The following is a 12,489-nucleotide window of genomic DNA, read 5'->3' on the forward strand; positions in this document are numbered from 1 at the left end:
CTGTATCACCGGGTCCACAAAAAGTCTTCAGGTTTCTAAGAGTGATGCAGACTGGAAATTGAAGTCTTCGACAGAAGCTTACAGAACAGAACAGCGAATTGCTTAGTAATTCCTTCAGTGAACGACGCAAAGGAAAGCCTTCCATAAATTGAGAGAAACTGTATTGCATGAAACATTTTGCAGACTGTCGCTGTATAATCATGTACCCAATATGCTGAACCTGATAAGGCTACCTGCTTTTGGCTGCTTTAAAATCAGATTTTTTTATAGAAGTCTCAGACCAAAACCCTTGGGAACCATTAGCTTGCATGTTGTGACCTACAATGTCCAATCAGTTTTTGTCATTATGTTTTCCAATGATAGAAATGGAATCATCCAAACCAGTGCAATCTGGAATTGATACACCACCCATGGGAGCCTCTTATGTAACGATGCGGCGTGTTTGTTCCAATGGTGTTGAATCCTGTGGTTTTGGATCTTTCACAATGTTGAAGTAAGTAACAAAGGTTTGTAAACTTAAATCATTATTTTGCCTTTTTTTACTCATTGCTTAGCCTATGATAGGGAGAAGGCTATTCTACCTCTTGTTATATTGCTTGTGTTGTTGGTTGGTTGTAACTTCATTGTAATCTCTAGCTTTGAGTTAAGTTAATTTCGCTTGGTAAAAGAACTGGTAGCGTCACAATGGCACTGAACAATCACCAAGCCGGAAATAGCCGCGCAACGTTGAAACTTTGTGGAACCCAAAAAAGTGTCGCCGCTTATGTAATTAGACTCGTGCTTGATATTTATGGATCTCCTACCCTGAAGGGGACGATTATTGTACTTGCACGTTTTTGCTGCCTATAACGCGGAAGTGTTTTTCCAGGTTTTGCCTAAAATGTTGTTGAAACTAATCTAAAATTTCACAGATTATAGATATAGGTGTCTGACGTTTTGAATTTTGACCCGGCGGTTCACGCCTTAAACGTGAATATGTAAAATGACAATAGGCTACTTCGTATTGTTTAGAACATCACATATTACATAAAAATGTTTTAAACGTTTGGATGAATTTATCCATTTTTTACCCTTTAACATAAATGTTGTTTGTTTATGTAAGTGGTTCCCAACCGGGGTGCCGCGGCACCCTGGAGTGCCAATTAAATGTTTAAGGGTGCCGCGAGATATTGATACTGCAATACTGCGGCCAATTCTTTATTTTACTTATAAGTTAGTCGAGGAAGAAATGCGAATGGCTTTATCGAATGTCCCCCACATATTAGGGAATTTTGTACAAGAAGCCAAACCCAAATTTCACACTGACTTTTGAATAAGTGCATTTATTTACGCGTGCTGTACTGTACAACTCATTTTGTGCTATTTTATACGGTTATTTGAAATACAGAAACCTCATACAATTGATCCAGTTTTGCCAGGGTGCCGCAAACTATTTATCTCTTTGATAGGGTGCCGCAAGGTCAAAAAGCTTGGGAACCACTGGTTTATGTTATAAGCTCTTATTATTTCAAAATACACTTTTTAATGCCGTAATTTTTTTGTAAGAGCTGATACATGATGCCTATTGTGCGCTGTGTAAAGTTTCAGCTCAATAGGCTCAGTGATTATTCTTACAACTTTAAATAAGTGAGAATTGCTAAATATTTGTGCTCTAGAATCTGTACCACTCGCGGCGCACGGGAGTGACAATTACGATTGGCCCTGTTGGCAGCTTGTTTTGCGCATCAGCCATACACCGACTCGTAATTAACATGAACTGTGTCGTTAGTTACGCTTCGGCCGTTATATTATATTTCTAGGTGGTCTTGCTACGTTACCGCGTTATGCGTTAATTCGACGGCTGTATGCTTTTAATTAATAGTAAGCCCATGCAGAATAAAATTGCCCGAAATAAACTTGTCAAACGTTCGAACCTCACATGTTTCACCAAAACCGCTGTAAAGGTCATCAAATGGTCGCCGTTAATGCTACTACACGAGATTTGGTTGTCTCAGCAACACCAATTTTTATCTTTATTACTTGGTTAACCAAAAGGCAACAATCGTGATTATTTACAGTGCACATTATAAACACAAAAAATAACAAGTTTTTTTGAACCTTTTAATACTTTTTTCAGATTCAAACGAGGTTCAAATTACAAATGGAGATGTTTTTTTGGCCACTGGTTGCATTCATTTATGCTGAAAATCCTTGAAAGGTCTCTCGCAGAATTTGTTCAATTGTATTTGTTGAAACATAGCTCGACGATGCTCTGAAACAAAGCAATTTTTTTTGTGAAATCCCAACAACATAACCTCAGACGTATAACCAAAAGGTAATAAGCGATATTTGATTTATAATTTTAACTCATCAAGGTTTTCATTTTAATCAAAGTTTTTACGTGATCCAATCAAAGCACACACACTTAAAAACTCTATGACTTGTGTCCGTGTGTAGTCTATAATCGTATAACCAATATGTGCATCGAGTTAAATATCCTGGAGTTGACAGTATTTCGCTTAGAGAAGGTAAGTATGGCACCACAAATACAACATTTTTGGTAAATGTGTGTATGCCCAGTCAAACTTTTAGGGTACATACCTACACAGACTATATAAACCTAAAATATTTGGGTCTGGGCAATTGGTATACAATCGGCCCTAAAAGTTTGTGAATATAAGTCGTTAGGCCTACTAAGTAGAATCATTACGTGGTAGATGTTAGAATATAGTTGAAGTAGACGTTGTGAGCTGTCCCTGACATGCAGACTTTGTTGTCTGTTTGGTCTGTGTTTTTCTGCGAATCCACATAATGTAGAGAACTGTATCCTGACGAGCCAAGTTTCTAAACCATTAAATATAGGCGTATGTTGCTGAAGCAGATTTTGGCTTTGAATAAATAGAACCTATGTACACGGTATATATATATATATATATGTATATATATACAACTTTCGTTTAAAATATTAAAGATTTGTTTTGTAGTGTTAATATAAGCACATCTTATAATTGTTGTTGGAACCAAAACAAAATCTAAAAAATCACTTATCAACTCAGTGTTATACTTTAGAAGGTTGCGCTATTCTAAGCATGCAAGCAGCAATAAAGTTTTATACATCTACGTACTGGACTTGACACTGTGAAGAATATCTGTATGATGGAAGGGTCGTCTGTTCCGTATACTTGATACAACACGTAATGTATGTTGTAAGATCCAACCAATAAAGATCCAGTATTCCACCTATAGCTTCCACTGCCGTCTGCTCCCAGATTCCCGCTTTCCTGTCAATGTAGTGTTTGAAAATAAAATTTGAAGGTTTAACGTTGACTTTTCAGAACTCCAACTAGTTGACAACACATTTCAGAACTCCAACTAGTAATTAACATTTTGCAAAGAAATCCTTGACCTTTTCTGTTGAAGATTCTATTTAAGAAAAAAACGTCTGCAAAACCTATTGCATTGATTTTTAACGTAGGTGTTATTACACCCTAAATGTTTTTTTGACAATTTTCTTGGAATAACTTAATTAGACTAACATGTTTTTATTTTATGGAAGAAGGATAAATGAAATCCAAGTTATTATTTACTGCTTTGAAGTCGTGCTTTGTATCATTGACGTTACCTCGATGTTATACTGCCAGGATCTTCCATCAGGATTCAACACCAGCATGGATAAGATGAATGGGTGCAACGCTTTACATACCACGGAAAAATAGCCCTGTGGATGGCTAGACAAACGATAAAATTACATATTCCAATAAATCAACTTGAATTTGAGTCATAAGCAAAATAATGAACCTTGAGGTCAACAAATGGTTCAGGTGGCACGATTTAAATGTAAGCTTTTGGCACTGAAACTTGTCATGCAATTCATATGCCAGTGACATAAATGCAAGCCAGCCACTTTTGTAGTGACCCGTGTCGTGTAAGCCCAGTCAGCTGCCAGTGACACCTGTCATGCTAACCCAGGGGTTTCCAAACTTTTTGGTCTATGGCCCAAATGTCTATGATTCGTGGCCTACCATGTGCTGTAAATTTGGGCACAAACAACAAAATAACTCAAAAACAGGCGAAATGGTTTCTAGCAATTTATTTTTAATCAGATACATGCTCCTAAAAATTGGCTGCAAGATTCCGAATTCTTTGCAAACATTATGTTTTTCAAAACAAAGCGCATAATACCTACAGTATAACAAAACAGCAGAGTCTTGCTCTGTGGCACATTGAAAATGTCTTGATGGCCTAGTACTGGGCCATGGCCCACAGTTTGGGAACCACTGTGCTAACCGAAGTAAAACACCCTCGAGCGATTTTAAAATGTTTTTATAACGCAGCAAAAATGTTCTGCAACTGTACGTGGCACTTACTAATAATTCGAATTGTAAATGACTTGCACTTTCGGTTCGTTGTTTCTCCAGACTTTCAGCTAAATTAGTAAAAAATAAATTATGTTTACAATTTAAGCTAACTTAACAAAAAATAATAGCCTAAAACCTGTTGTTCATTGTTTACCTACGTGTCAACATAGAATCCAGTAAACCTAGTTTGAATTAGCCTACATAACATTGTACCTTATTTCCTGTGTCATACATATCGTCGCCCCCATCATATATGCTGTAACTGTTTTGTCCGTCGTAATTAAACTCGTAGTAATTGGGCAAACTGCGTGGAAAAATGCTTGACGAGAAATTGGAAAGTGCATCAAAAAATGAAAAACCTTCAAAAAGTATTTGCTCTTAAAAGATTGTGATTGGATTATAATTGAGTTGAGTTGAGTTGAGTTGAGTTTATTTCGCCGGTGATACAAATCGTAGCAGCACAATTGCACTAAAATATTCACCAAGCCGGAAATAGCTGCGCAACGTTGGGACGTTATAAAGCGCGACAAAGGTAAGGGCACAATTGGTGGAAAGATGATAAACGCGCTGCAGCTACACCGTTACTAATAGCGTTATGTGGCAGGGACTCACAACGGAGGGTGAGGTTGGCGCATTGGGACATCAAGACTGGGGGGGAAACGTTGGTGGAACCAGCCAGGTTGGGACCTAATCTAAATTATAAGATGAACTTACTTTGAATTGGGCATTCTCCTTTTGACGCGCTTAGTGAGAGTCTGGTGGACAAGTTTTCTGTTGAGAAAATCGTACGAATGATTAAGAAATATGTTTCTCTTATTTATAGGAAAAAATAGGCTATTCTATGACATACAGCAATGTAGACATAATTTTTTTTTCTGACACCATTTTATCGTTTCTATAGCCTACATTGTGCATGTTTACGAATTCCAAATAGACCAGTTTTAATTTCGTTTTACCTTGTAAGATTGAAAATCCAGATTCTATAGTTGACATATTGTGCTGCAACGTTTCTAAACACAAAAGTTACAAGTCATTTATAGTTTCCTTGTAAAATATGTTTCGTGGTCTGTAGGCCCATAGCTTTTACTATTTAACTAATGTTGATAATTTTTCAACGGTATGTGAGTAAAGTGTATTAAAGCATTTAGTCAAGTTAAAAGCAGGACCGGGAAAGTATTTAGGCGACTAATTACGCCTGTCGATTGAGGCCATATAGTCAACGGATATTCGAATAACAGAAGTAGCCTAGTTTGATTTATTCACTCGTTGTTTCACTAAAGGCAACCACTATGTCACATTTAAATGTAAAAAAGTTGTGTTTGAAAGCCACAACTGCGCACATGACTCAACGAAGTCGGGTAGTGACCCAATCTAATAGATTTAAAGAAACCGAAAATAAAAAGGAAAACAACTCTTGTATTGCAAACACGGAAATGTGCATCGCAGAGTTTTCAACATGGCAAACTTGTGCAGGAATTAATATTTTCGTGGTCTTGTTAATTTCCGGGAAATATTTGAAAGGAACAAATCCAAAAGCTCCATTCGCAGCTGTTTATGTCGTGAAATTTTTGGCAAATAAGATTTGCTTTTTGTTCCCTTCAAAACAACGACAACACTAAAGTCAAACTACATTGCTCTAAACAAGAGGAACCTAATTAAACTAAGGACATTGACTTTACCACGTGGAAATAACTAAACAATAAGTAATCCAGCAGGAGAAACAGAGTTGTTTGTCGGGTTAGGTTTGGGCGCGTGTTCACGCTTTTATTGATTGTTTTTCTTAACGAGGATCAAAATGTAAACAAACAAACAATTGCTTTTAGCTTGCTACAGTGCCTACAAAATGCATGCACCCAGTGTTGTGTTTTGTTTTTGCTTGTTGTATGTAATTCAAGAAAGCATATTAACTTAATTTTCTGATGCTGCAACTTTTCAAGTCGGTAGTTTAAGATTATTCATTTTACGAAACCTGTTGTGTGAATTCATTGTGTCGACGGGTCATATGATAGCCGTGACCTTTTAGCATTACGTCATTAGGGTTCGACTCTTACTGATGAAAGTGAAAATTGTTGTTGACAACGATCAGACCAATACCGACTGCAAAAAATGTAGCTACACGATTGCTCTAACAAATCAGCAAGCTGGTAATAGCTGCGTCATGTTAAAACGTTATGGAGTGCAAACTATGGAAAGGGAATTTGGTAAATGACGGATACATGTTATTGAGTAGAAGTTTGTCTATCTGACCTAGATAACTTGAATGTTGCTCCTGGATTGATTCCAAACTGTTTAACAGCGAACTTAGATTTCTCTCCAATTGACCTAAAATTTCGATTAAGTATTAAATTGTGATATTGCAAGCCTTTTATTATTCGACAACTCTAAAGTTTTGTCATGATAACTAGGCCATCCCAATAAAGGTTTACCTTCGAAAGCTGTCAAAGTTGTTTGAATTGATTCAATGTTGTTGTTTGTGGTGTTGAGCCGTGGTAGGCAGTTTGTATTCATTGCTGGACGAAAGAGGCATGTTAAGTTAATTTTAAATATACGGCAATAATGTGAAAATATCGTGAAACAATGCTTGGATCTTATTAACAAGTTCACCATCTAACATCATTGACCAAACAGCTACAATGTCAAAGAGTGTTTAAGATAAATTTTTAGTTGAATGCAAGAACATGAACAGGAAGAGACCGTCTTAACTGAACAAAAACCCGACTTACCACGCCTCTTCGTGTCATCAGTCTTGCAGTTTGCCCTTGTCAGAGTTTTTATTTCCAACCAGGTTTCTGAAATAATTACAAATGTTGAAATCAATATGTGGTATTTATTAATCAAGCGATAGATAAATTATTTCCTATTCTTTCCAAGGTCCTTTGGAATAGGTCTGGTCTTCCTTTTCCGATTTTTAACTTTTTTTTCTTATGACACAACCATTTTACCTTCGTTCGTGGTGTGTTGGATCAGTAAAGCGTTAACATTGTTTGATATCGAGGTAATGTTGTGCTTTAACTCTCCTGCAAAAACAAAAACCGTTGTAGCCTTTTATTGGGCATTTATTTCTATTTAAAAATGGATGTGCTTTTTCTATCTTACCTTTCAACAAATTAAAACTATTCTCAACAGATCGACTTTCCATGGTTAGAACGTTGGTTTGTTTCGCCAAGTTGGTTTGCAAAGCTGAAAACACGAACAAGTTATTTAAGCTAATTGTCGGTTTTCGGTTGACCCTTTACTTTGGGTTCACATGTGTCCAATTTGAACACTGTATCGTGGCATTCGCAATAAACCGTTAGTTGAAAAATGTAATTGGCACCGTAAGAGCAAGATGCTATAGTGCAATCCCCATTATTTGGCCCAACAAACTACTTTTACAGTATTTTTTCAAATTAAAGGGTATGTTTCGCCTACAAACATAACCTAAAGTTCGTTGACCAACCTATTTATGCCAAATACCCAGAGGCAAGCAGCACAGGTGCCAAGGCTAAGGAGTCTGAGTGTGGTCTAAAGGTGACCATGATATACATTCGAGTTGTTGAAAATTAAATAATAAACAACATTCAGATAAAATTACTAACTTATATAAAGTGTCTTATGTAACAAACAATTCGGACATTGTTTGATAAATTTATTTATATTTTGGCCACCAAAGTCTAAAGTCAACTACAACGTATAAGTGTTGGTTAATACATAACAAATGATCGTGCAATAAGTAATTGTATCCTCTTGTGGCGTCTACTTCCGGAATTGATTGAAATGCTGGGAGAGAAAATAGGCACGGCCCTCATTTCTTTTTTTACCCAAGCACTCCAATAGGCAAGTGCCAAATATAATTTCTTTCTTGACTCTCACATTTACGCTTACTAAAGTAGTTTTTTTTGTGTTTACAAATCAGGTAGATTGAATCCGTGACAGTTAAACATTTGTTTTTTTTGACTAGAAAATTATATTGTTGTTTGGAAACACAGACAGTAATGTTTACAGCTTAATCGAAAGTAAAACTTGTAATTAAAGACATTGTAATTTTTTTATTCTAAACAATCCATGGTTATTATGAGTGCAATTTGTTCGTGATACCATTATTCGTTGTATAGTTACATAACGGAAGGAGAAACGTGACGTAAGCGCTGACGTCATACAACAACAAAAGGAGTCAACTTCATTACCTTGAAGATATTTCTCTGAAGTTGCTGTAGTTTGAGAGATATTTCCAAGTGTTTGAAGAATCAAATTCGATTGTTCATCTACGATTTGTAGTTGTTTGGTGAAATTGAAAGACACATTTTGCATCAAACTCAATGTTTTTGCCGTGTATAATTGCTGCATTTGATCTAAAGAACCAACAGACGTACAAGAAAAGTAACTTTTAGGTTTTATGATGAAATTCGAGTCAAAACAAACCAGAAAAGTGGGAAAAAACGAGTCACAAACTTGAATGCATTCATTTAATATCATAAATTTCAGTTTTTCAATACCTTTCTGATTTTTTCTTTCGTCTGTTAGAATTCTTGCGATTTCAGTGAAGTTGTGGTGCAAAGTATCTTGAAACAGAGACAAATTGAAACAACTCGAAGAAATTTGTTTTACGAAACAATTAATACACAGCAAGTTATCATTTAAGTTAGTTTACCTTTCATCTCACGCAAATCTTTTGAAACTGATTGCAAGTCGCAGCTGGAGTTGGTTAAACTATTCTGAGGCAACTCTATGAAACAAATCACTTTGACTAATTCGCGTAACTAATGTTATTGGCCTATAGAGTTGCGAACTTGTAACACGAGACATGACGTTTCAGGGCTTCCTCGATTATTCGATCCTCGTTTTACCGTCATTAGGGTCGCAAGACAATGTCGTAAAATATAAATTGCAAAGCTTCATACTTTCGATTTTGTTTTAAATTGCGAAACTATTTCATATATTTTTTATGTTGAAAGGTAGAATTGGCCAAATCGTTTTACCTGTCAAAAAAAGCATAAAGTATGGTTTAATGCAATTGTCTGTTTTGCCTATCCTTTTTTTTGAAAAATGTAAAGTACAAACTAAAATAGATAATTAAGGAAGCACTTGTATTATAAAATAAGTTTCGAGTTTCATGCAAGTTTCAATTATTTTTAACAGATTTTCTGACACAGGTGTCTACACATTCTCACGAAATATTGTAACATACAAAAAAATGTTACCTTTCGTATTTGTGACACTGCTTTCAAGTCTAGCCAAGCTACCAATAATAACGGACAGGTTGTGTTGAACTTGGTCTGAAAAATTGCAGAGTGATTGGCAGTCGGCTATTTCGCTATAACCAGTTTTACCCACTTAAATCAAAGTATAGTGTATATAATATCCAACAAACAAAACAATTTAGTTCAATTACCTCCTTGATTCTCTCTTCTGTTTAACATGCCGAAAATTTGAGTTAGGTTGTGGTGTATAATATTTTAAACACAGAAAAATATATATGGTTTTTGTTTATGTATATTAATACGATTTTGTTACCTTTTATGTCGCGCAAGTCCATTTTAACTGATTGCAAATCGCGATTTGAGTGGGCTAATCTTGCCCCAATTAATTCTGCAAAACAAAAGACTTTTACAAATTAGGGGACAAATAACACAAAATATCACAATGTTGTGGAATATGCATTATTGGTTTCTTGAATTTAGTTTTCACAGCTAACTACTAACATCAGTATGCCGAACTTTTCAATGGTATTGTACCAGATCAACGTTAGACATCAATACGATATTTTTTTTATCTTACCTTCTGTGTTTCTTGAAGCGTTTTCTAGTCTCGCCAAACCGTCAACAATCGCCGTCAAGTTGTGTTGAACCAAATCTGAAAACGTAAATGCTGACCAAATTAAACTGAAGAATAAATTAATTTGATTTTGTTGCTGGCTAAATTTTCCGAGTTGCAAGCGGTTCTAAATCCTTTTTTTAAAATAAAGCCCAAATTAGACTTAATTGTAATCATAAAGGTAAAAAACGACACAAACGTGACGAGGGTAAAGCCATGACCGACTCAAGCCCGTTTTATTCAAACATACAACTCGCTAGTCTAGGAAAGCTACAGTTTAAAATGTTCAACCAGGCCCCATAGAATGAGCAGACAAATTAATGCAATCAGACTGAAGAGAAGGTAAAACAATAACTACTTTGAATTTTGGAATTTTGATTTAATAAGCTTTTGAAATCATTCTCATTTTTCGCATGTCCATCTGTACATCGCCTGTAAAGTGGAACATAAGCAACAACGTTAAACAAGAACGAAACGGTTCATTGCATTTTTAAAACAGTTTATTTGTACGACAATATTTTCATTTCTATATTTTTAAATCTCTGTTTGTAAAAGATAATTGCATTTTTTTTACTTTTCACATGAAATGTGGACTAAGTGATTCAAACAAGAGTCAAATGCATTTAGATCTCATACTTTTCGGGACTTTGAATTGATCATTAAAAGAAGATCCAGAAAGTTGTTGATTTGTGAATGATGGTTGTATATTTTCTCTTCTGATTTCTGCTTTCACTTTGGCAGAAATCTAACAAGTTAAAGCAAACATACTTGAAATGAATGCGATTTTAGTCTTCTTTGTAAACAAGTACATGACGTTTAAATGAACTTGACCTACACTGCTGTGATTTAAATAATCTATTCAAAAGAATTTTCATTTTGATGTAACCAGATATTCACCATATACCCTAACTTTTTTGAGCTTAGCAACGTGATGTGCAACTATTTCCGGTTTGGCTAACGTGCTGCTACGTTTTCTAAACGAAAACAAAGTTAGTTCAAAACGAAAAAAAAATTATGATGTAACCACAAAATTCTTTGCATTCCTTAGAATGACAATGTGCCAAAAAATGTTTGTAACATTTCGCACACGACTAACTAGATTTCCATCGTATAACTAAAATGAGCTTATACTTAGATTAAACTTCCATACACTCATACCGAAAAATAAAGAGCTACAAATCCGACAGCAAAAATCAAGATCAGGGAAAGAAGACACAACCACATCAGCTTTAGATTTCTTTGGACACTTTTTAATGCTTCCATCAGCTTCTCTTCGCGTATTTTGTTGTTTTCCATCTCGCAAATGTCTTGATCTGTTTCTGCAAACCATACGACGAAACTGGTTTATCAAAAAAAAATTGGAATTTTAAATGAGTTTGAACTTGTAAAACCAAAAATTATTTTAACATACGTCTTTAAAAGGCCAATATTTCGTTTTCTTTATCCTATGTAACAAATATTGAAAAGAGTGGGGTGTATTGGAAAACAGGTTCTTTAGAAACTATTTTGTACAAAACAAACTCTCAGTTCTGTGACTCAAGATTTATTAAAAATTGAAATTTGATCCGTTTGAACTTAATATATCTTCGGCATTTCTACGTTATATCTTTCTTCCAGGTGGATTAAAATATTGCTCCGTACCGTTTTGCAAAAACTCCATCGGAAATCCAGGCGGGTCATTTTCCGAACTAGTCATTGTAAATCTCAAATTGCTACGTGTACAGCTTACGATTCTATAAACCTCGCAGTACCTAACAACTTATTACAACAGCTAAATAAATTTTCGACTTAGTTACAGCGTGTCCTGCTTTATATAACTACTGTGTCCTAAGAGTTTTTCTGCTTCAGTGTAAAAAATGCAACCTCAGCAATTTCTGCACCCCGGGCATTTCCTGTAAATCATACAATCACGATTTCTGCAATAGATGAAGTTTACATTCGGCGGAGAGTTTTATGACTTTGGCTCTCTGTTGCCAATTAGTGTCAGATTGCCACCACGAAGCTTCTTTAAGAGAACATTTTAAAAAGGGTTATTTGTACCCTGCAGAGTTCTAAGTAGGACCGGGCTTTTCAGGCCGGGTTCAGGCTTATGTTTCTTCAAAAAAACAGGTTTGATTCGGGCCTGATTTACACTCTGTGTCAGTGTGCTTTATTGAATAATTTTTTTGGAATAAAAGCTAACTAGCCAGTTGCTGGACCTGCCCTAATTTCAAACGGCCTTAAAACGTCTTGTTCGTGACCAGTTGTCTATTATTGTCGTTTCTGAAGCTTCAGTATGTAGGGTTGTCAACCAAACTTTCGGACCTAAACGGGTTTCTCAAAATCGATTCAAGTTCGGGTATCAACTTCAAGTCCGTTT

At 35.6% G+C, this 12,489-nt stretch overlaps 1 protein-coding gene across 1 annotated transcript in view; it reads right to left on the bottom strand.

Annotated features, from left to right (window-relative positions):
• Window positions 1-2,004: 2,004 nt before the first annotated feature.
• The window catches only part of LOC145212914 (uncharacterized), a 35,704-nt gene continuing 25,219 nt past the window's right edge, over window positions 2,005-12,489 (bottom strand). Inside the window, exons 6-13 of the mRNA XM_080081160.1 lie at window positions 5,294-5,347; window positions 5,052-5,108; window positions 4,551-4,696; window positions 4,347-4,405; window positions 3,602-3,707; window positions 3,105-3,260; window positions 2,690-2,823; window positions 2,005-2,251 (exon numbers count right to left, since the gene is read on the bottom strand). Of these exons, the coding sequence (XP_079937286.1) occupies window positions 2,176-2,251; window positions 2,690-2,823; window positions 3,105-3,260; window positions 3,602-3,707; window positions 4,347-4,405; window positions 4,551-4,696; window positions 5,052-5,108; window positions 5,294-5,347 (788 nt within the window). The 3' untranslated portion in view covers window positions 2,005-2,175. The remainder of the gene's footprint in view (window positions 2,252-2,689; window positions 2,824-3,104; window positions 3,261-3,601; window positions 3,708-4,346; window positions 4,406-4,550; window positions 4,697-5,051; window positions 5,109-5,293; window positions 5,348-12,489) is intronic.

The sequence above is a fragment of the Phallusia mammillata genome, chromosome 2, assembly GCF_965637545.1.
Source record: "Phallusia mammillata chromosome 2, kaPhaMamm4.hap1.1, whole genome shotgun sequence".
Taxonomy (NCBI): Eukaryota; Metazoa; Chordata; class Ascidiacea; order Phlebobranchia; family Ascidiidae; genus Phallusia; species Phallusia mammillata.